Source organism: Rhamphochromis longiceps, linkage group LG22 (assembly GCF_057381845.1).
Source record: "Rhamphochromis longiceps isolate RC_006_pf linkage group LG22, R_longiceps_female_GT1.1, whole genome shotgun sequence".
Lineage (NCBI taxonomy): Eukaryota > Metazoa > Chordata > Actinopteri > Cichliformes > Cichlidae > Rhamphochromis > Rhamphochromis longiceps.
This window is the reverse complement of record NC_140577.1, coordinates 6773284-6798359: the sequence shown is the minus strand read 5'-3', so window position 1 is coordinate 6798359 and position 25076 is coordinate 6773284. Positions and strand designations below refer to the sequence as shown.

At 43.2% G+C, this 25076-nt stretch overlaps 1 protein-coding gene and 1 long non-coding RNA gene across 2 annotated transcripts; both read left to right on the top strand.

The window, feature by feature from the left end:
* Positions 1–10219: 10219 nt before the first annotated feature.
* Positions 10220–11793, top strand: LOC146643257 (uncharacterized). Its single transcript, XR_014909428.1, has 2 exons — positions 10220–10760; positions 10854–11793. It is a non-coding gene; the product is annotated as an uncharacterized LOC146643257 (long non-coding RNA).
* A 10967-nt stretch (positions 11794–22760) lies between these two features.
* LOC146643256 (uncharacterized) lies at positions 22761–25011 on the top strand. Its single transcript, XM_085396097.1, has 3 exons — positions 22761–23460; positions 23777–23912; positions 24195–25011. The coding sequence occupies exons 1-3, from the start codon at positions 22865–22867 to the stop codon at positions 24945–24947; spliced, it is 1485 nt and encodes a 494-aa protein (XP_085252223.1). The 5' UTR covers positions 22761–22864; the 3' UTR covers positions 24948–25011.
* Positions 25012–25076: the final 65 nt, after the last annotated feature.

Genomic DNA, 25076 nt, shown 5'->3' with positions numbered 1-25076 from the left:
GTATGCATTCAACAAAAGATTAAACAGGGTCTGCAATTTGTGTCTAATGAGCTGAAAACCATTTAAAGTCTTGTCAGAAGAGGGGTTGATTCACTACATTAGCTTAAATCACCGAGGTTTTGGTTCACACAAAGTGATTTGGGGCTTTTGCAGTTCACAAAAACACTAATACTTGAGTATCTTCTTCTCATTTAGGTCCAGGGTAGTAACTCGACAGCAACCCCTCTCTGGCTAATCTGTCGAGCTGAGCTGTTGGATGAGAACATGTTGAGCCAGCAGCAGACCCGAGCAGCCGGTACTGGACGCTCTCATCTTGTGACTCTCGCAAATAATGAGTCCTCATTACTCACATGAGCCATGAGGACAATTTGTCACCAGTAATACACTCAAACACCTTCTGCGGTTCAGGTATGCATCAGGGAGCATGTGATCTTCTACACACGCTGACCTGCACTAAGCCAACTTCACTGAGATCTATTTAAATCAGTCTGGATTGATTCTGAGAGGGCAACGCTCTTTAAATCACCCCTAGATACATACTAACAGCTCATTTTGCATTTCACTCTGGATTAGGGCAGGGCTGTCAAACTCATTTCAGTTGGTGGGTCACAAATTACAGCCCAAAACAACTGCTTCACAACCCACCTGTCTTTAAATTTAAAAGAGAACAAGTGAACATTCATATTTAATAAACTATTCATTTAAAAAGCAGATGATGAACAGCAAAGAGAACATTTTCACAGGGCTCTCTGCAGTCCTGTGAAACACTAACCCCATGACAAGTTCATTGTAGGGTGTCTTACTCTCTCATGTGCTTACATTTATTAAGGTTATTACCAACATAAGGCAGTCTTGTCAGGGGAGGCCAGTGCCTCCCCACCCCTATGGTGGCTCCCCTGGTCAGTTGCTTCCAGGTGCTGGTAATCAAATGCATTTGGTTAGTTGAGCGTTAGTAAGTGTGAGCATCTACTTTAAAGCAGACTGTCACCTCTGAAGGGGAGCATTCAGGTGTGTTAACACAAAGCCATAATCTTCCTGGAACAAAATTCACCCCAGGAGCCACATCTCAGACTCTACAGGCCTCAGTCAGCATGTTAAAAGCCTCTTCTGTCTATAAAGAATACAGTATGTATGTATGCAAAGCCACATCTGAGCAAACCACAAGACTTCTGGTAAAATGTCCTTTGCACAGGCGAGACCAAACACGTCATGCTAACCATAAAGCACAGGGGTGGAGGGGTGATTATTTGGGCTGATTTTCAAACCATCTGAAGGTGTGACTTTTGTCCTGCAGATGCAAGTCTGAGTCTTGCCCTGTCGAGGAGGCTCTTCTATGTTGTGCCATGCGTTTATAGGGAGTGGCTCTCTGGTTTCTACAGTCAATGTAGAAGTCCAAGCATTCCTCACTGCACGGCATACCCCGTGTCGTGGAGTTTTGTCCTTGGGATGAACCAGTTGTTGTCTGAGGGTGTGGCTGAGTCTGAAGTGCACTGGGATGTTGTTCTTGGAGAAAATTCTCTCGAGTTTCTCTGACAAACCTGCTACATAAGTAAAGGCTGTTATGTTTGTCATCCTGTTTTTCTATTGCTAATGTCTGTTTCCTGTGTATTCAAACAACGTAAAGAAGTCCAGTCATCCTCTTTCAAGCTCCTAAGACCACGAAGTACTACAAGGACCTGGAAAAAATGAAAAAGAGGGGAGGGACATAAAATATTCCAAATGTTTCTTGAATTGTCAGCACAAGTGTATATGTGTATCTATCCACCCATTCACTTGCGCTTTTCCTTTTCAGGGTCACTGGAGCCTATGGGAGCTATCTTAGGGCGAGAGGCAGGGTATGCTCTGGACAGGTCGCTAGTCTGTCACAGGGCTAAACATTCGTACTCACATTCACTCACACCGATGGGCAATTCAGATTTTTCAATTAACCCATTCCCACTAACTGCATGTCTTTTGGACCACAGGAGGAAACCAGGCAGAACATGCAAACTCCACACAGAAAGACCCTGGCCTGATGGTGGAATTGAACTCAGGACCTTCTTGCTGTGAGGCAACAGTGCTAACCGTGCCACCATGCTGCCCGTGTGTCACGTGTGGAGGATCTGGAAAAAAGGAAAAAGAGGGGAGGGATATAAAATATGGGAGAGTTTGGTTTCACTTTTTTCTGTTAATATTTGGATATTTTTCTTGCATTATCATTTTTTGATGAGAAAAGCAGAATAAAACGTGCAAATTAGCTTCATTTATAGTTTGTTATACTCCTTCCCTCTAATACAAATATTTCATTTCTAACTCTGAGTGTAAGTGCATAATTTAATAATAAGTGTTTCTGCTCACAAATGTCCACGAGCACAGACATGCACGCAAAAACTGCGTGACTCCTCGCTGGCTGTAACTCACCGCGCGTGTTCACCTGGAACGTCCTCTAAGAAGACGTGTGACCATTCTGATAGCCGTCTGTGTCTGCAGGTGAATGAGTGAAGCTACATAAACAGTTAAATTAGCATAGCTTACCAGCCGTAAACCCGACAACAACACAGTGGGTGAGGGTCGGAGGGGGGGTCGCTTGACATTCTAACTTTAAAGGAAGGATTTTAACAGTATTTGCTGTGGGTTAAAGCAGTGGACCAGCAGGCTACATGTTTGAATCCAAACAAGTTTCACTCAATCCCAACAACTGAGGATCGCCATTGTATAGCGGTCGCTAGGGTAACGTCACGTCGCCGTCATATCGGATGTGGGCGGGGCTTAGCGCTAGAATCCCTTTGATCCTTTCATGTCTTGTGTGACATCACCTTGGTAAAAGTCTATAAATAGAACCATTTGCACAGGGTTAGTCACAAGGTAAGTTTAGTAAGAGGGAGTAAGAGGCATTAATGTCTGAGACACAAACTCAGCAACTTACACAAAATTCAGAATCAAGTCCAGATTGTAAAAAAGTTATATCATTTGAAAATATGAATTCTGCCATTGAAACAACCGATGCGATTCAAAGCTGCGCCACTGAAGACGACTCTGAATGTAGTGTCGTCCCTGGCGTAAACATTTTACGGAGCGACGAGGGGAAATCGAAGCACTGTGTGTGCTGCCCTCAGTCATGCAACCAGCAACAGAATCCGGGGGATCCAGAGTCAGTTGATCTCCAGGAACCTCCGGTGTCAGAAGAACAGCTGCTCGTTAAAGAGCTAATAAATGCTGTTATTACACGTGCCTCCAAAGAGGCAAAGGTGTCGCCATCGGAAATGATTCAGCAGCGCCTCTTCACAGCTCTGTGGGCACAAGTTGAGCAAAAACCTCTCAAAATCACACACAGGGGGATTAAAAAACTTGAAAAGGTGATTTTTAAAGACATAACAAAGCGGCTTGACATTAGCCCTGATCTCGTGATCATTGCGCTAGCCGTAGGTCAGCCGTACCTAGAGGTGATCATTTCCATATTTGAAGATCACCTCTTCCGTAAAAAAAGCCTACTGGCAAGGTTCTTCTCGTGGTGCGTTAGAGCCGAGGATGACGAGGACGAACAAACTAAAGCCATGTCTGAAACACGTTTAGAAGAATTTAAAAGTAATATATTTCGGATACTGGAGAAAAAATCATCATCTGGCATTAGTGTCAGCGATTATGATGATGATGAAGAAGAACATGTGAGCGCACTCATTGATGCTGTGCTCACACGAGCTGCAAATAAATCGCACTACAGACCTTCTAAAAAACTCCACAGGTATCTGTTAAAACACGTGTTGTCTGACAACAGGATCAAAGATCTGCATATACATGAAAAAAAACTGAAAGATCTGGACAGGGCCATTTACCAAGAGCTACGTCAGAAAACATTCTGTAAAGAAAAACATTTACTGATGTTACTGAACGACGAGGACCCAGTGTTGAGAAAACTGACGGTCGATATCATTAAAAATCACCTGATCGACACTATGCAGAATCCAGCCCTGTGTGATGCTGAAGAGGCTGAAAATTACAGGTTATCTGTGGAAGCCTGTATCAAGAAGGTGGTGACACGTGTCAATAAAAATGCCAGTTCACCTTCCTCTACTGAAAAAGTTGATGCCATCACCCAACGGCTGTTCATAAAACTCTGGCCTAGACTTAAAAAAATCAAAGTTGATAATGTGATGTTCATCAGTGATATGGTTTACAGCTCTTTAATACAGAAATGGAAAGAGCCAGATGTCATACTGACATTCATGGAATTAGACCATGAATATGCAGATGATATAATTGTAAAGGTTTTCAAGGAGCATGCCATCACTGTATTGGAAAGTGAACATTTCATGACAAGCTTCTTTCTCTGTGCGGGTCATGCTGTATGGATCGCAGGCAGAAAATACTTGGTTACTGTTATGTAAGACCATAAAAGTAGATTCTGTTCATCTGGACGTAGCATTTTCAGTTTCAATTTATTTAACATCTAATCGAGTCATTTTAAAAACCCTTGACCGGTCGAGGCAGATGGCCGTTCCTCACTGAGCCTGGTTCTGCCGGAGTTTTCTCCCTGTTAAAAGGAAGTTTTTACTCCCCACCGTCGCCTAGTGCTTGCTCAGAGGGAATTGTCAAATTATTGGGGTTTTGTGCCATCTAATACACAACTTATCGTATTGGGCACTCTAAATGTATTTTTAATCAATAAAAAGATCCAAAAAAGATTATATTGTGAATTCTGCGTGTTTTCATTGTCACACAAATGTATACATTTTCAGCTTAGACTGAACGTGTTTGTTTGTCATTCCTTTCAAATCAAAGATTTTAGTAGCAACTATTGTATTAAAACATTGCACAGGCGTTTTACTCTGATTACACAAACCTTATGTAGGAGTAGGTCACAGATAAGAGGTACTAATTTGTAAATTTGACCTCTGACCTCACAGAGATCAAATGTGACAGGATATTTGTGCTGTAATTTTCAGACTGTAAGGATTATTTGTATGTAAACTATAATTTCATATTAAGAATCCACATCAACACATTCTCACTCTCAAAGTGTAAAATGTTACACTATAGGTGACAAATCGTCAGTATGTTACGCTTTTGGCCACCCAACATGTCCCTGTGTTACTTGTTCGGAAAAATGAGGAAACATGAGAACCATTTCGAATCAATCTACACGTGTATGTTTATTTTACTGTAATTGCTTTGGAAAACACTATCTAACACGATTAGGTTATGATACGGGTTAGGATTAAGGTTAAGGTTATGGCTGGAATACACAGCTGGAATGTGTATTACACCGGGAGCGTCATTCTATTGGATGTCATCCACAATCCGGCGCGTATCAAATAGATGCGGAAGGTTACCTTTCACGTGTCTATGGGACACCTCGGAGCGCGACTAATGGTCGGTATGTTACACGTCGGGAATGAGAACGGGCTGTCCACATATATTGGTATGTCATCTACTAAATTTTGCCAATACAAACAATGGCAGTAATGAATTAATTCATCAATATAATAATTAACATATATAAATATAAAAACACATTTACAAAAAAAAATTATTCACTGTCTACTTTAGCAGAAGGTTTCTAGCTGAAGATAGTTTAACCAGCTATTTTGCCAACACCTTCATTTTTATCATTTAGCATCATTTTAGAATATAATACATTACTGTAGATCAGGGGTCCCCAATCCCAGTCCGCGAGGGCCGGTGTCCCTGCAGGTTTCAGATCTCACCCTGGGTCAACACACCTGAATCACATGATTAGTTTGTTACCAGGCCTCTGGAGAACTTCAAGACGTGTTGAGAAGGTAATTTATCCATTTAAATCAGCTGTGGTGGATCAAGGACACATCTAAAACCTGCAGGAAACCAGCCCTCGCGGACTGGGATTGGGGACCCCTGCTGTAGCTCAAACAGCATATGAAGCATTTAAATTCAGACCAACCTTATAACCGTATAACACCGATGGGGAACAATGTGTTCTGCAGAATACTCTTGATACTTTAAGAGCAATTTGCCAATAATACAGATTCATGTGTAGTAAGGTGGTTTCATTGCTACTTTTATTAAAGGAGTGCTTCTAAAAATTGAGGTGGTCATCTCCGCTTGCATTTCTGTAAAAGCCACAGCATGCCACCTTGGATGAGAATATGCATTCTTAACATTTTGCTGTCACAGTTTAGCTGTTTTCATTTCCACTGACACATCAGCTCCTAAGACCACAATACTACTACCAAAGTACTACAAGGATCCGGAAAAAAGGACAGAGGGGGGATATAAAATATACCAAATGTTTCTTGAATTGTTAGCACAAGTGTATATGTGTATGTATCTAGTCGAGTTTATATGCAGTAGTGCTCACTTGTTTTCTTTCATTTTATTACTTAACTGTATTTCATGTAAGTCATTGATATTAAATATTGATTTTACAGAGGGGTGGTAAGAGTTTGGTTTGAGATTTTCCTGTTAATATTTGGATATTTTTCTTGCATTAACAATTTTTTGATTAGAAAAGCAGAATAAAATGTGCAAATTAGCTTCATTTATAGTTTGTTATACTCCTTCCCTCTAATACAAATATTTCATTTCTAACTCTGAGTGTAAGTGCATAATTTAATGATAAGTGTTTCTGCTCACAAATGTCCACGAGCACAGACATGCACGCAAAAACTGCGTGACTCCTCGCTGGCTGTAACTCACCGCGCGTGTTCACCTGGAACGTCCTCTAAGAAGACGTGTGACCATTCTGATAGCCGTCTGTGTCTGCAGGTGAATGAGTGAAGCTACATAAACAGTTAAATTAGCATAGCTTACCAGCCGTAAACCCGACAACAACACAGTGGGTGAGGGTCGGAGGGGGGGTCGCTTGACATTCTAACTTTAAAGGAAGGATTTTAACAGTATTAGTGTAACACACTTAGAGACAGTGTGCGCACCGCGGATGACGTCAGTGCGCACACTGTGTCTGAGGAGGATGTGCGGAAGTGCTTCAGGAAGGTGAACGCACGCAAAGCTACTGGTCCGGACGGGATTCCCGGCCGCGTCCTCAAGTCATGCGCGGCTCAGCTGGCTGGAGTGTTCACGCACATCTTCAACCTTTCCCTCTCTCTATCTGTAGTCCCAGCCTGCTTCAAAATGGCCACCATCGTCCCTGTACCCAAATCCTCCACCATCTCCTCATTGAACGACTGGCGACCTGTAGCCCTGACCCCCATCGTAAGCAAATGCTTCGAGAAGCTGGTCAGGGACTTCATCTGCTCTGCACTACCCGACTCACTGGACCCTCTACAGTTTGCATACCGCCACAACAGGTCCACTGATGATGCCATAGCCCTGACACTACACACTGCCCTGTCACACCTGGAGAAGAGAGACACGTATGTGAGGATGCTGTTTGTAGATTACAGCTCAGCATTCAATACCATCGTTCCCTCGAAGCTGGACAGGAAACTGCAGGATCTAGGACTGAGCAGCTCCCTCTGCAGCTGGATCCTTAGCTTCCTGTCTGACAGACGCCAGGTGGTCAGACTGGGCAGCATCACCTCATCCCCCATCACACTGAACACTGGTGCTCCACAGGGGTGTGTACTGAGCCCTCTCCTGTACTCACTCTACACCTACGACTGCACAGCCACTAACAGCTCCAACATCATTGTGAAGTTTGTGGACGACACTACAGTGGTGGGTCTTATCACCAACGGTGATGAGACGGCTTACAGGGAGGAGGTCAGCGCCCTGACCCACTGGTGTCAAGACAACCATCTCACCCTCAACGTCGCAAAGACAAAGGAGTTGATAGTGGACTTCCGGAGGTGCAGAGAAGTACACACCCCCATCACCATCAACGGCGCTGCTGTGGAGAGAGTGAGCAGCTTCCGGTTCCTTGGAGTACATCTGGCTGAGGATCTTACGTGGTCAGTACACACAAACAAAACAGTGAAGAAGGCGCAGCAGCGCCTCTTCTTTCTCAGGAGACTGAAAAGATTCGGCATGAGCCCCCGCATCCTCAGGACCTTCTATCACTGTGCCATTGAGAGCATCCTCACTGGATGCATCACCACCTGGTATGGCAACAGCACCGCCTACAACTGCAAAGCTCTCCAGCGAGTAGTGTGGTGCTCTGAACGGATAATTGGAGGTGAGCTTCCCTCCCTCCAAGACATCTACAGGAAGCGCTGCCTGAGGAAAGCGGGGAGGATCATCAAGGACTCCAGTCACCCCAGCCATAAACTGTTCAGACTGCTTCCATCAGGAAGGAGGTTCTGCAGCATCCGGTCCCGTACCAGCAGACTGAGAGACAGCTTTTTCCATCAGGCCATCAGACTGCTGAACACGTCATAGACACCTCAGCTTCACTACTGGAACTTCAACATTATGCACTCCACACTGTATATAAATGCCACTTGTTTTGCACATATTCAACTCTGTATATTTTATATATTTTATTATTATTATTATTATTATTATTATTATTTTTTTTTTTTACTATTTAATTTGTAAAAATGTGTATACACACACACACACACACACACACACACACACACACACACGTAGGAAAATATTTAGTATACACATCCAGAAATGCATACACTATTATATATTGTACATATATTTATTAGTGTCAGGTTGGCCATTCTTGTATTTTGCTCGTTTGTGTTGTTGTGTTTGCACATCTCTGTTGCTTGTGGGGCTCGCACACAAGAATTTCACTCGCATGTGCTGTGCCAGTGTGCCTGCACATGTGATGTGACAATAAAAGTGATTTGATTTGATTTGATGATCATTTCCATATTTGAAGATCACCTCTTCCCTAAAAAAAAGAAATCTACTGCCAAGGTTCTTCTCGTGGTGCGTTAGAGCCGAGGATGATGAAGACGCAGAAGCTAAAGCAATTTCTGAAACACGTTTAGAAGAATTTAAAAGTAATATATTTCCAATACTGGAGAAAAAAATCATCATCTGGCATTAGTGTCAGCGCACTCATTCACTGTAAAAAATCAAACTTGCTTACAGTCATTTCTTTCACAATTCAACAATAAAAGCTGAGTTGCCCCATAAACTCAAATACATTAAGGGTTTCAACTAATCCTTTAACGTTTTGGAGCAAAAGTTGGTCTCACATGAACTTTATTGCTGGCAAAATGAATGAATTCAAGTTTTACATGAGTTGAAGCTGTTGGCGCCTTTCTGTGCCTGAGCACGCATGCGCATGTCATATTTTTGGATACTACGGGGTCTACGATGCACTTTTGCAAGGACTGAAAGCCACCTGGCCGTCTGCCTTAATGCGAACACGAGGCTTTTTACGCCAGGAGCTGGATGCAGCTAAGGTGTTCATCTCAACTTTCTGAAGGCAAGTACTGTTTCTTTTAATGTGCATTTATATGTGTTTACTACCTCATTTAAGATCCCCCCTAGACTGTTTTACTCAATCGTGCTGCTTGAATGCCCTCGTGAGCAACTTTAATGTTTTCCATCATGAAATAGTGCTTTAAAGTTTTCGTATAAAAATCGCCATGTCACAAAATAATGTAAATCCGACAAGCATCCCTTCCAAACAGGCGCGCTCATGTCTGACAAGCCTCCACGACACCCCCTACGTGTATTTCATGTAGGGGGTGTTCGCCATACCACCGAACGAAAGAAACCCGACAAAATAAGCTAGCTCGCTCATGGCAAACCCCCCACCGCTTTTTAAAATAAATAAATAATTTCGGGGCCCCCCGCTGCCATGTTGTTTAATTTGTTCAAATCATATTTAGCCAAAAAAATGTGGTTTAGTTTCTGTGTGAACGGGGTGGTGGAGTCCTCCACCGAGAACACTCACGTTAACTTTATCGAGTGGGGAAAAAAAAGTTAGCTTGTTTATATTATGCTAACATAGCTGTGTCGCTAGCGGTCACGTAGCACATCATTATATACCAGCTAGCCCAACTTCAGTAACCCTACAAACGTCACTGCTGTTTAGTTTCCTGTCTTCATTTATGCTGGAAGTGATAACAGCTGTAGGGTTTAATTTGTTTCCAAAACCCCGCAGTCAGGACATGCTATATTGTATTTAGATAGAAGCTAGCGAGCTAACTCCCTGCTAACTTCTAACTCCGTTAAATGTCATAAATTTCGTTTTCATGGGTGCCTGGATGTTAAACTCAATTGTTACACCTGGTAGAACAGAACGCTGATCATTTTATTAAAGATGAAAGACTTTAGACAGTTTTTCAACTCTCAGTAATGCCATAGTGATCGTTTGACATGTGAACCTGCAGCGGAGTTTAGGTCCAGACATGGCTAGTGACGTCAGACTGAACAACCGGATTGAACGAGGAGGACCCAGAATCCAGCCCTGTGTGAAGCTGAAGAGGCTGAAAATTACAGGTTATCTGTGGAAGCCTGCATCAAGAAGGTGGTGACACTTGTCATTAAAAATGCCAGTTCACCTTCCTCTACGGAAAAAGTTGATGCCATCACCCAACGGCTGTTCATAAAACTCTGGCCTAGACTTAAAAAGATCAAAGTTGATAATGTGATGTTCATCGGTGATTGTCAGGGTCCCTGAGCAGTTATGAATTATATTATTATTATTATTATTATTGTTATTGTATGTATATTTGGTGTTGCTGTCCTTCTCCGTGTGTGTGTGTGTGTGTGTGTGTGTATATATGTGTTTCAGTGGGTGCCTTCAGGCCTGGTGGGTGTGGCCCTGCTGACGGTCTGGCCACACCCGAAGCCACACACCTGCTGCTGGTCAGGCCTCGTCGGGGGTGCTACTTAGGAGAGTCTTGGAGCTCCCACCGACGCGGGATCATTGCGTGAGTCTCCACGTTAGTCATCCATTTGAACTGAGTTAGTGTATGTATGCCCGCGGTTATGTGTCCTGACGGCTGCGTCTATTGTGTCCCCAGGAGAAGTGTGGAGCGCCAGACAGCAGCCAGCACGAGGAGTGCTGAGACACGGGAGCGGCGAGCACTGAGACACGGACTGGTCACGGAGAGACACGACACGGGAGTCAGGGGAAACCACGGGGATTTATTGTTGTTATTTCCACACACTGTAAATAAACGTACTGCTTGTACATAGAGCACCGCGCCTGGGTCCTCCTTCCCCACAACCCCCACGGTTTGCCATGCCAAACCGTGACAGTGATATGGTTTACAGCTCTTTAATACAGAAATGGAACAAATTATTCACTGTCTACTTTAGCAGAAGGTTTTTAGCTGAAGATAGTTTAACCAGCTGTTTTGCCAACACCTTCATTTTTATCATTTAGCATCATTTTAGAATATAATACATTACTGTAGATCAGGGGTCCCCAATCCCAGTCCGCGAGGGCCGGTGTCCCTGCAGGTTTCAGATCTCACCCTGGGTCAACACACCTGAATCACATGATTAGTTTGTTACCAGGCCTCTGGAGAACTTCAAGACGTGTTGAGAAGGTAATTTATCCATTTAAATCAGCTGTGGTGGATCAAGGACACATCTAAAACCTGCAGGAAACCAGCCCTCGCGGACTGGGATTGGGGACCCCTGCTGTAGCTCAAACAGCATATGAAGCATTTAAATTCAGACCAACCTTATAACCGTATAACACCGATGGGGAACAATGTGTTCTGCAGAATACTCTTGATACTTTAAGAGCAATTTGCCAATAATACAGATTCATGTGTAGTAAGGTGGTTTCATTGCTACTTTTATTAAAGGAGTGCTTCTAAAAATTGAGGTGGTCATCTCCGCTTGCATTTCTGTAAAAGCCACAGCATGCCACCTTGGATAAGAATATGCATTCTTAACATTTTGCTGTCACAGTTTAGCTGTTTTCATTTCCACTGACACATCAGCTCCTAAGACCACAATACTACTACCAAAGTACTACAAGGATCTGGAAAAAAAGGACAGAGGGGGGATATAAAATATACCAAATGTTTCTTGAATTGTTAGCACAAGTGTATATGTGTATGTATCTAGTCGAGTTTATATGCAGTAGTGCTCACTTGTTTTCTTTCATTTTATTACTTAACTGTATTTCATGTAAGTCATTGATATTAAATATTGATTTTACAGAGGGGTGGTAAGAGTTTGGTTTGAGATTTTCCTGTTAATATTTGGATATTTTTCTTGCATTAACAATTTTTTGATTAGAAAAGCAGAATAAAATGTGCAAATTAGCTTCATTTATAGTTTGTTATACTCCTTCCCTCTAATACAAATATTTCATTTCTAACTCTGAGTGTAAGTGCATAATTTAATAATAAGTGTTTCTGCTCACAAATGTCCACGAGCACAGACATGCACGCAAAAACTGCGTGACTCCTCGCTGGCTGTAACTCACCGCGCGTGTTCACCTGGAACGTCCTCTAAGAAGACGTGTGACCATTCTGATAGCCGTCTGTGTCTGCAGGTGAATGAGTGAAGCTACATAAACAGTTAAATTAGCATAGCTTACCAGCCGTAAACCCGACAACAACACAGTGGGTGAGGGTCGGAGGGGGGGTCGCTTGACATTCTAACTTTAAAGGAAGGATTTTAACAGTATTTGCTGTGGGTTAAAGCAGTGGACCAGCAGGCTACATGTTTGAATCCAAACAAGTTTCACTCAATCCCAACAACTGAGGATCGCCATTGTATAGCGGTCGCTAGGGTAACGTCACGTCGCCGTCATATCGGATGTGGGCGGGGCTTAGCGCTAGAATCCCTTTGATCCTTTCATGTCTTGTGTGACATCACCTTGGTAAAAGTCTATAAATAGAACCATTTGCACAGGGTTAGTCACAAGGTAAGTTTAGTAAGAGGGAGTAAGAGGCATTAATGTCTGAGACACAAACTCAGCAACTTACACAAAATTCAGAATCAAGTCCAGATTGTAAAAAAGTTATATCATTTGAAAATATGAATTCTGCCATTGAAACAACCGATGCGATTCAAAGCTGCGCCACTGAAGACGACTCTGAATGTAGTGTCGTCCCTGGCGTAAACATTTTACGGAGCGACGAGGGGAAATCGAAGCACTGTGTGTGCTGCCCTCAGTCATGCAACCAGCAACAGAATCCGGGGGATCCAGAGTCAGTTGATCTCCAGGAACCTCCGGTGTCAGAAGAGCAGCTGCTCGTTAAAGAGCTAATAAATGCTGTTATTACACGTGCCTCCAAAGAGGCAAAGGTGTCGCCATCGGAAATGATTCAGCAGCGCCTCTTCACAGCTCTGTGGGCACAAGTTGAGCAAAAACCTCTCAAAATCACACACAGGGGGATTAAAAAACTTGAAAAGGTGATTTTTAAAGACATAACAAAGCGGCTTGACATTAGCCCTGATCTCGTGATCATTGCGCTAGCCGTAGGTCAGCCGTACCTAGAGGTGATCATTTCCATATTTGAAGATCACCTCTTCCGTAAAAAAAGCCTACTGGCAAGGTTCTTCTCGTGGTGCGTTAGAGCCGAGGATGACGAGGACGAACAAACTAAAGCCATGTCTGAAACACGTTTAGAAGAATTTAAAAGTAATATATTTCGGATACTGGAGAAAAAATCATCATCTGGCATTAGTGTCAGCGATTATGATGATGATGAAGAAGAACATGTGAGCGCACTCATTGATGCTGTGCTCACACGAGCTGCAAATAAATCGCACTACAGACCTTCTAAAAAACTCCACAGGTATCTGTTAAAACACGTGTTGTCTGACAACAGGATCAAAGATCTGCATATACATGAAAAAAAACTGAAAGATCTGGACAGGGCCATTTACCAAGAGCTACGTCAGAAAACATTCTGTAAAGAAAAACATTTACTGATGTTACTGAACGACGAGGACCCAGTGTTGAGAAAACTGACGGTCGATATCATTAAAAATCACCTGATCGACACTATGCAGAATCCAGCCCTGTGTGATGCTGAAGAGGCTGAAAATTACAGGTTATCTGTGGAAGCCTGTATCAAGAAGGTGGTGACACGTGTCAATAAAAATGCCAGTTCACCTTCCTCTACTGAAAAAGTTGATGCCATCACCCAACGGCTGTTCATAAAACTCTGGCCTAGACTTAAAAAGATCAAAGTTGATAATGTGATGTTCATCAGTGATATGGTTTACAGCTCTTTAATACAGGAATGGAAAGAGCCAGATGTCATACTGACATTCATGGAATTAGACCATGAATATGCAGATGATATAATTGTAAAGGTTTTCAAGGAGCATGCCATCACTGTATTGGAAAGTGAACATTTCATGACAAGCTTCTTTCTCTGTGCGGGTCATGCTGTATGGATCGCAGGCAGAAAATACTTGGTTACTGTCATGTAAGACCCTAAAAGTAGATTCTGTTCATCTGGACGTAGCATTTTCAGTTTCAATTTATTTAACATCTAATCGAGTCATTTTAAAAACCCTTGACCGGTCGAGGCAGATGGCCGTTCCTCACTGAGCCTGGTTCTGCCGGAGTTTTCTCCCTGTTAAAAGGAAGTTTTTACTCCCCACCGTCGCCTAGTGCTTGCTCAGAGGGAATTGTCAAATTATTGGGGTTTTGTTTTGTGCCATCTAATACACAACTTATCGTATTGGGCACTCTAAATGTATTTTTAATCAATAAAAAGCTCCAAAAAAGATTATATTGTGAATTCTGCGTGTTTTCATTGTCACACAAATGTATACATTTTCAGCTTAGACTGAACGTGTTTGTTTGTCATTCCTTTCAAATCAAAGATTTTAGTAGCAACTATTGTATTAAAACATTGCACAGGCGTTTTACTCTGATTACACAAACCTTATGTAGGAGTAGGTCACAGATAAGAGGTACTAATTTGTAAATTTGACCTCTGACCTCACAGAGATCAAATGTGACAGGATATTTGTGCTGTAATTTTCAGACTGTAAGGATTATTTGTATGTAAACTATAATTTCATATTAAGAATCCACATCAACACATTCTCACTCTCAAAGTGTAAAATGTTACACTATAGGTGACAAATCGTCAGTATGTTACGCTTTTGGCCACCCAACATGTCCCTGTGTTACTTGTTCGGAAAAATGAGGAAACATGAGAACCATTTCGAATCAATCTACACGTGTATGTTTATTTTACTGTAATTGCTTTGGAAAACACTATCTAACACGATTAGGTTATGATACGGGTTAGGATTAAGGTTAAGGTTATGGCTGGAATACACAGCTGGAACGTGTATTACACCGGGAGCGTCATTCTATTGGATGTCATCCACAATCCGGCGCGTATCAAATAGATGCGGAAGGTTACCTTTCACGTGTCTATGGGACACCTCGGAGCGCGACTAATGGTCGGTATGTTACACGTCGGGAATGAGAACGGGCTGTCCACATATATTGGTATGTCATCTACTAAATTTTGCCAATACAAACAATGGCAGTAATGAATTAATTCATCAATATAATAATTAATATATATAAATATAAAAACACATTTACAAAAAAAAAATATTCACTGTCTACTTTAGCAGAAGGTTTCTAGCTGAAGATAGTTTAACCAGCTGTTTTGCCAACACCTTCATTTTTATCATTTAGCATCATTTTAGAATATAATACATTACTGTAGATCAGGGGTCCCCAATCCCAGTCCGCGAGGGCCGGTGTCCCTGCAGGTTTTAGATCTCACCCTGGGTCAACACACCTGAATCACATGATTAGTTTGTTACCAGGCCTCTGGAGAACTTCAAGACGTGTTGAGAAGGTAATTTATCCATTTAAATCAGCTGTGGTGGATCAAGGACACATCTAAAACCTGCAGGAAACCAGCCCTCGCGGACTGGGATTGGGGACCCCTGCTGTAGCTCAAACAGCATATGAAGCATTTAAATTCAGACCAACCTTATAACCGTATAACACCGATGGGGAACAATGTGTTCTGCAGAATACTCTTGATACTTTAAGAGCAATTTGCCAATAATACAGATTCATGTGTAGTAAGGTGGTTTCATTGCTACTTTTATTAAAGGAGTGCTTCTAAAAATTGAGGTGGTCATCTCCGCTTGCACTGTGTGTGCTACCCTCAGTCATGCAACCAGCAACAGAATCCGGGGGATCCAGAGTCAGTTGATCTCCAGGAACCTCCGGTGTCAGAAGAGCAGCTGCTCGTTAAAGAGCTAATAAATGCTGTTATTACACGTGCCTCCAAAGAGGCAAAGGTGTCGCCATCAGAAATGATTCAGCAGCGCCTCTTCACAGCTCTGTGGGCACAAGTTGAGCAAAAGCCTCTCAAAATCACACACAGGGGGATTAAAAAACTTGAAAAGGTGATTTTTAAAGACATCACAAAGCGGCTGGACATTAGCCCTGATCTCGTGATCATTGCGCTAGCCGTAGGTCATTCGTACCTAGAGATGATTTTTGTTCAAGATGGCGCCGAGTATGGCAGCCTCGTCGCGAGCTCCCCCAAGCAACGGCTTTCTTCTGTGTTTAATTTTACTTTTCCTTTATTTTTTCACGAGCAGCACTTGTCTCCTTGTGTATGACCGACAAACCTTACTGGACATAAAAGACGGTCTTTCTTATAACTTTCCGGAGTTCAAGTTTTGCAACACGGACGCTCCGTTTGCAGACCCCCCATTCATCTCACCTGAGACGCCTTTGTTCTCTGGCCCTGGAGGCCGCAAACGCCGACGCAGAGGGAGAAGATCTGGCGTTCTGGTTCGACTGAGACGGCGCACTTACAGACCACCGTTACCCAGTTTATTACTGGCTAATATGCAGTCTCTGGAGAACAAGCTGTGCGAGCTTCGGGCACGGATCTCATTCCAGCGAGAGATGCGGGACTGCTGCGTGATCTGCCTCACAGAAACCTGGCTATCGGACAAAGTACCGGACTCCGCAATACAACTGCCGGGGTTCTCTGTGCACCGCGCGGACAGGTCACAGGATCTTACTGGGAAAAGCAGAGGCGGTGGTGTGTGTTTCATGATCAACAACAGCTGGTGTGATTATGCGAACGTGCACCCGGTCAAATCCTTCTGCTCACCGGACCTGGAGTACCTGATGATTAAGTGCCGGCCATTCTGGCTACCGAGGGAATTTACAGCAGTGATAATTTATTACGGCTGTTTACATTCCCCCACAAGCCGACACTGACCGTGCACTCAGGGAACTGTACAGCGCGATCAGCAGCGAGGAAACCGCACACCCAGAGGCAGCGTTTATCACAGCCGGAGACTTTAATAAGGGAAACCTGAAGAAAGTCTCACCAAAACTCCATCAACACATCCTTTTCAACACACGTGGAAACCAGCTACTCGACCACTGTTACACCTCTTTCCGGGATGCGTACAAAGCCCTCCCCCGCGCCCCATTCGGCCAATCAGATCACTGCTCCATCCTGCTCCTGCCCGCCTACAGGCAGAAGCTGAAACAGGAAGCTCCAACCCGGAGGGCGGTGCACTGTTGGACGGACCAATCGGAGTCTGCGCTGCGGGACTGTTTTGATCACGCGGACTGGGAAATGTTTCACGTGGCCGCCAGAGACATTGATGAATACACAGACTCAGTCTGTGGATTTATCAGGAAATGCGTGGAAGATGTCGTCCCATCCAGAACAGTCAAATCCTTCCCAAATCAAAAACCCTGGACTAACGGAGATGTTCGTGCGGCACTGGCGGCACGGAGCACCGCCTTTGCCTCCGCGAACACATCGGACTACAAACACGCACATTACCAACTCCGGAAGACGATCAAAGCAGCCAAACGTGAGTACAGGGACAGGGTGGAGCAACAGTTTGACAACCCTCGGAGTATGTGGCAGGGACTAAACACGATCACAGACTTTAGAGGGAAAACCAGCACACCGCAGACCACGGCCTCTCTGTGTGAGGATCTAAACGTATTCTACGCTAGATTCGACACAGCGAACACCATGAGACCGGACAGTGTGCGCACCGCGGATGACGTCAGTGCGCACACTGTGTCTGAGGAGGATGTGCGGAAGTGCTTCAGGAAGGTGAACGCACGCAAAGCTACTGGTCCGTACGGGATTCCCGGCCGCGTCCTCAAGTCATGCGCGGCTCAGCTGGCTGGAGTGTTCACGCACATCTTCAACCGTTCCCTCTCTCTGTCTGTAGTCCCAGCCTGCTTCAAAATGGCCACCATCGTCCCTGTACCCAAATCCTCCACCATCTCCTCATTGAACGACTGGCGACCTGTAGCCCTGACCCCCATCGTAAGCAAATGCTTCGAGAAGCTGGTCAGGGACTTCATCTGCTCTGCACTACCCGACTCACTGGACCCTCTACAGTTTGCATACCGCCACAACAGGTCCACTGATGATGCCATAGCCCTGACACTACACACTGCCCTGTCACACCTGGAGAAGAGAGACACGTATGTGAGGATGCTGTTTGTAGATTACAGCTCAGCATTCAATACCATCGTTCCCTCGAAGCTGGACAGGAAACTGCAGGATCTAGGACTGAGCAGCTCCCTCTGCAGCTGGATCCTTAGCTTCCTGTCTGACAGACGCCAGGTGGTCAGACTGGGCAGCATCACCTCATCCCCCATCACACTGAACACTGGTGCTCCACAGGGGTGTGTACTGAGCCCTCTCCTGTACTCACTCTACACCTACGACTGCACAGCCACTAACAGCTCCAACATCATTGTGAAGTTTGCGGACGACACTACAGTGGTGGGTCTTATCACCAACGGTGATGAGACGGCTTACAGGGAGGAGGTCAGCGCCCTGACCCACTGGTGTCAAGACAACCATCTCACCCTCAACGTCGCAAAGACAAAGGAGTTGATAGTGGACTTCCGGAGGTGCAGAGAAGTACACACCCCCATCACCATCAACGGCGCTGCTGTGGAGAGAGTGAGCAGCTTCCGGTTCCTTGGTGTACATCTGGCTGAGGATCTTACGTGGTCAGTACACACAAATAAAACAGTGAAGAAGGCGCAGCAGCGCCTCTTCTTTCTCAGGAGACTGAAAAGATTCGGCATGAGCCCCCGCATCCTCAGGACCTTCTATCACTGTGCCATTGAGAGCATCCTCACTGGATGCATCACCACCTGGTATGGCAACAGCACCGCCTACAACTGCAAAGCTCTCCAGCGAGTAGTGCGGTGCTCTGAACGGATAATTGGAGGTGAGCTTCCCGGGGAGGATCATCAAGGACTCCAGTCACCCCAGCCATAAACTGTTCAGACTGCTTCCATCAGGAAGGAGGTTCTGCAGCATCCGGTCCCGTACCAGCAGACTGAGAGACAGCTTTTTCCATCAGGCCATCAGACTGCTGAACACGTCATAGACACCTCAGCTTCACTACTGGAACTTCAACATTATGCACTCCACACTGTATATAAATGCCACTTGTTTTGCACATATTCAACTCTGTATATTTTATATATTTTATTATTATTATTATTATTATTATTATTTTTTTTTTACTATTTAATTTGTAAAAATGTGTATACACACACACACACACACACACGCGTAGGAAAATATTTAGTATACACATCCAGAAATGCATACACTATTATATATTGTACATATATTTATTAGTTTCAGGTTGGCCATTCTTGTATTTTGCTCGTTTGTGTTGTTGTGTTTGCACATCTCTGTTGCTTGTGGGGCTCGCACACAAGAATTTCACTCGCATGTGCTGTGCCAGTGTGCCTGCACATGTGATGTGACAATAAAAGTGATTTGATTTGATTTGATTTGATGATCATTTCCATATTTGAAGATCACCTCTTCCCTAAAAAAAAGAAATCTACTGCCAAGGTTCTTCCCGTGGTGCGTTAGAGCCGAGGATGATGAAGACGCAGAAGCTAAAGCAATTTCTGAAACACGTTTAGAAGAATTTAAAATTAATATATTTCCAATACTGGAGAAAAAAATCATCATCTGGCATTAGTGTCAGCGCACTCATTCACTGTAAAAAATCAAACTTGCTTACAGTCATTTCTTTCACAATTCAACAATAAAAGCTGAGTTGCCCCATAAACTCAAATACATTAAGGGTTTCAACTAATCCTTTAACGTTTTGGAGCAAAAGTTGGTCTCAGATGAACTTTATTGCTGGCAAAATGAATGAATTCAAGTTTTACATGAGTTGAAGCTGTTGGCGCCTTTCTGTGCCTGAGCACGCATGCGCATGTCATATTTTTGGATACTACGGGGTCTAAGATGCACTTTTGCAAGGACTGAAAGCCACCTGGCCGTCTGCCTTAATGCGAACACGAGGCTTTTTACGCCAGGAGCTGGATGCAGCTAAGGTGTTCATCTCAACTTTCTGAAGGCAAGTACTGTTTCTTTTAATGTGCATTTATATGTGTTTACTACCTCATTTAAGATCCCCCCTAGACTGTTTTACTCAATCGTGCTGCTTGAATGCCCTCGTGAGCAACTTTAATGTTTTCCATCATGAAATAGTGCTTTAAAGTTTTCGTATAAAAATCGCCATGTCACAAAATAATGTAAATCCGACAAGCATCCCTTCCAAACAGGCGCGCTCATGTCTGACAAGCCTCCACGACACCCCCTACGTGTATTTCATGTAGGGGGTGTTCGCCATACCACCGAACGAAAGAAACCCGACAAAATAAGCTAGCTCGCTCATGGCAAACCCCCCACCGCTTTTTAAAATAAATAAATAATTTCGGGGGCCCCCGCTGCCATGTTGTTTAATTTGTTCAAATCATATTTAGCCAAAAAAATGTGGTTTAGTTTCTGTGTGAACGGGGTGGTGGAGTCCTCCACCGAGAACACTCACGTTAACTTTATCGAGTGGGGGAAAAAAAGTTAGCTTGTTTATATTATGCTAACATAGCTGTGTCGCTAGCGGTCACGTAGCACATCATTATATACCAGCTAGCCCAACTTCAGTAACCCTACAAACGTCACTGCTGTTTAGTTTCCGGTCTTCATTTATGCTGGAAGTGATAACAGCTGTAGGGTTTAATTTGTTTCCAAAACCCCGCAGTCAGGACATGCTATATTGTATTTAGATAGAAGCTAGCGAGCTAACTCCCTGCTAACTTCTAACTCCGTTAAATGTCATAAATTTCGTTTTCATGGGTGCCTGGATGTTAAACTCAATTGTTACACCTGGTAGAACAGAACGCTGATCATTTTATTAAAGATGAAAGACTTTAGACAGTTTTTCAACTCTCAGTAATGCCATAGTGATCGTTTGACATGTGAACCTGCAGCGGAGTTTAGGTCCAGACATGGCTAGTGACGTCAGACTGAACAACCGGATTGAACGAGGAGGACCCAGAATCCAGCCCTGTGTGAAGCTGAAGAGGCTGAAAATTACAGGTTATCTGTGGAAGCCTGCATCAAGAAGGTGGTGACACTTGTCATTAAAAATGCCAGTTCACCTTCCTCTACGGAAAAAGTTGATGCCATCACCCAACGGCTGTTCATAAAACTCTGGCCTAGACTTAAAAAGATCAAAGTTGATAATGTGATGTTCATCAGTGATATGGTTTACAGCTCTTTAATACAGAAATGGAAAGAGCCAGATGTCATACTGACATTCATGGAATTAGACCATGAATATGCAGATGATATAATTGTAAAGGTTTTCAAGGAGCATGCCATCACTGTATTGGAAAGTGAACATTTCATGACAAGCTTCTTTCTCTGTGCGGGTCATGCTGTATGGATCGCAGGCAGAAAATACTTGGTTACTGTTATGTAAGACCCTAAAAGTAGATTCTGTTCATCTGGACGCAGCATTTTCAGTTTCAATTTATTTAACATCTAATCGAGTCATTTTAAAAACCCTTGACCGGTCGAGGCAGATGGCCGTTCCTCACTGAGCCTGGTTCTGCCGGAGTTTTCTCCCTGTTAAAAGGAAGTTTTTACTCCCCACCGTCGCCTAGTGCTTGCTCAGAGGGAAATGTCAAATTATTGGGGTTTTGTTTTGTGCCATCTAATACACAACTTATCGTATTGGGCACTCTAAATGTATTTTTAATCAATAAAAAGATCCAAAAAAGATTATATTGTGAATTCTGCGTGTTTTCATTGTCACACAAATGTATACATTTTCAGCTTAGACTGAACGTGTTTGTTTGTCATTCCTTTCAAATCAAAGATTTTAGTAGCAACTATTGTATTAAAACATTGCACAGGCGTTTTACTCTGATTACACAAACTTCATGTAGGAGTAGGTCACAGATAAGAGGTACTAATTTGTAAATTTGACCTCTGACCTCACAGAGATCAAATGTGACAGGATATTTGTACTCTAATTTTCAGACCATAAGGCGCACTCAAAATCCTTTAATTTTCTCAAAAACTGACAGTGCACCTTATAATCCGGTGCGCCTTATGTATGAATTCTGGTTGTGCTTATTGACCTGGAACCGATTTTATGTGCTACACGGTGCTCAAAAATCTGTCAAAAATTGTTTTAATACGACTTTGGATCTCGTGATCATTGCGCTAGCCGTAGGTCAGCCGTACCTAGAGATGATCATTTCCATATTTGAAGATCACCTCTTCCCTAAAAAAAAAGAAATCTACTGCCAAGGTTCTTCTCGTGGTGCGTTAGAGCCGAGGATGATGAAGACGCAGAAGCTAAAGCAATTTCTGAAACACGTTTAGAAGAATTTAAAAGTAATATATTTCCAATACTGGAGAAAAAATCATCATCTGGCATTAGTGTCAGCACACTCATTCAGTGTAAAAAATCAAACTTGCTTACAGTCATTTCTTTCACAATTCAACAATAAAAGCTGAGTTGCCCCATAAACTCAAATACATTAAGGGTTTCAACTAATCCTTTAACGTTTTGGAGCAAAAGTTGGTCTCAGATGAACTTTATTGCTGGCAAAATGAATGAATAGACTACTTGCACTAGGGCATGTGACGTATTTCCGTTTCCAAATAGTACCGCTTGTGCGTTTCCGGTACGTTTGCTTATCTATCGGTAGCTATGCTAATGTCGCTTCAGAATGAGTATAAAAAGGAAAGTATTTAAAACAGAACATTTTCAAAAACAGGAGAAGAAATACTCCGAGCATTGCTGTGTCCCACTTTGTTCAGCTTCAGCCAAATTTAACGGCATACTAAGTTTTCATGCCTTTCCGACCCATTCCGACTTGAGAAGACAATGGCTGGTAAATATACGCCGGGATCATTTCACGATTACCTCTCACACCAGGGTCTGCTGCAGACACTTTGCCAGTGATCAACTCATAGAGCCAACAACCCTCGATGGTCGAAGGCGGCTTATTAAAGGTGCTGTACCAACACTTTTTGAGTGGAATGGCTATAAAGTTGAACCACCGCGGCGTAGTGTTTGGGAGAGAACGGAGCGACGCCCTGAACTAGTTCCTCCTGACAATCAAGAAGAGCACAGTCTTACAAGAGATCATGACTACTGCTCAGTCCCTGAGCCATCTGCATTGGACATATCTGCATCAGCTGCAGAAGACCTGTCCAAAGACGTGGAGACTCTGAGGAAGGAAATACAGGAGTTACGTGTCCAGCGAGAATTTGGGTTACAGCGTTTTGCTGGCTCCGACACTGACATCCGATTCTATACCAGGTACATCTAAGTTCTATTCAAGCTAACTGTTTAAAATATACCAAGGTCACCATCAGTTAAATTTCGAAAGTTTTTCCAGTCTTAATGAAAACAAAATAGAAATTTACTTTTTCTCTGCTGATTGTATGTTTTATGTAGATGCTTTAGTATTTAAACAATATCCTAATGCTACAGGTAAAATACAACACCAAATACTCTTAATCAGACTATTTTATACAGCATTCCATTAGCATATTTGTCACAGTTCACATTATTTTTATGTCAGTGTGTAATGTTAATTAATGATTGACATGATGTATGTCTCTCTCGTGAATAGATTTCCAAGCTATGATCATTTGATGGCATTCTGGGTTTTGATTGAGCCTTGCATCTATAAAATGATCCGGGTTTCAAGAGCCAAGTCAGCTGCCAATCGGAACGAAGAAGTGTTGACACCTGCACGCACATCAACAGTAGGTTATGGGTTTGTTGGTAGTTAGAACTAGAGGTGTAATGTTATTGTATTTATGTACAATAACATTACTTTATGTACAGTAGCATACATACACAGGTGTATGTATGCTAGACTCAGTATCCTTTACATACATACACCTGTGCACTACAGCACCTCATTGTTTACCCCATGGTACAGTATGGTATGCCTAACCATTACAAAACATTTAGCCAAGAAAAGCATAATTTTACTAGTTCATGGCTTAAGGAGTAACATTTTCCCTTTTGTTTTCACCTTCCAGAGGCAGCTGCTACAGCCAATTGACGAGTTTTTTCTTTTCCTGGTTTTCCTGTCAGTTGGTTTGAAGGAGAGGGACCTGGCACACCGATTTAACATACACCAGTCCACAGTGAGCCGCATTATTGCAACATGGACAAATTTTCTTGCCACTGCACTGGGGTCTCAGTGCATCTGGCTTACACGTGAAGAAGTGCAAGCTTACCTCCCTGAGGAATTCAAAGATTTCTCAGACACCCAGATGATCCTTGACTGTACAGAGCTGAGGTGTCAGACACCATCCTCACCACTTCTCCAAAGTGAAATGTACTCTTCGTACAAATCCCACTGTACGATGAAAGCCCTGGTTGGCATAGCTCCACATGGTCCAGTGACATTCATCTCTAATCTGTATGCTGGTTCGGTTAGTGACAAGGAACTATTCAAACAATCAGGCATTGCTGAGAAGTTGACTGAAGACATGGCAGTGATGGTAGATAAGGGCTTCCTAATCACTGATTGTTGTAAATGCAAAGTGTACTGCCCACCTTTTCTATCTAAGCAGAAGCAGATGCCAGCATACCAGGTTAAGGAGACGCAGGCCATAGCCAGACTCAGGGTACATGTGGAGCGAGTCATTAGGAGGATCAAACAGAACAAACTTTTTGATAGCATCATTACCATGTCACATGTTTATAATATCAACCAACTGTTTGCAGTGGCATGTATGCTGTCAAATTACCAGAACACAGCATTAGTTAAAAAATGGGTTAAGTGAGACAAGATGGATTTTTCCCAAGACACCAGTGCCAGTACAAGTAACTTATGGAAAATGACCTGCAGCTGAGGCCACTACAGTTGAATTTTAGTGCAACACTTCCGCGTTCTACGTAGTCCTGCTCCAGTG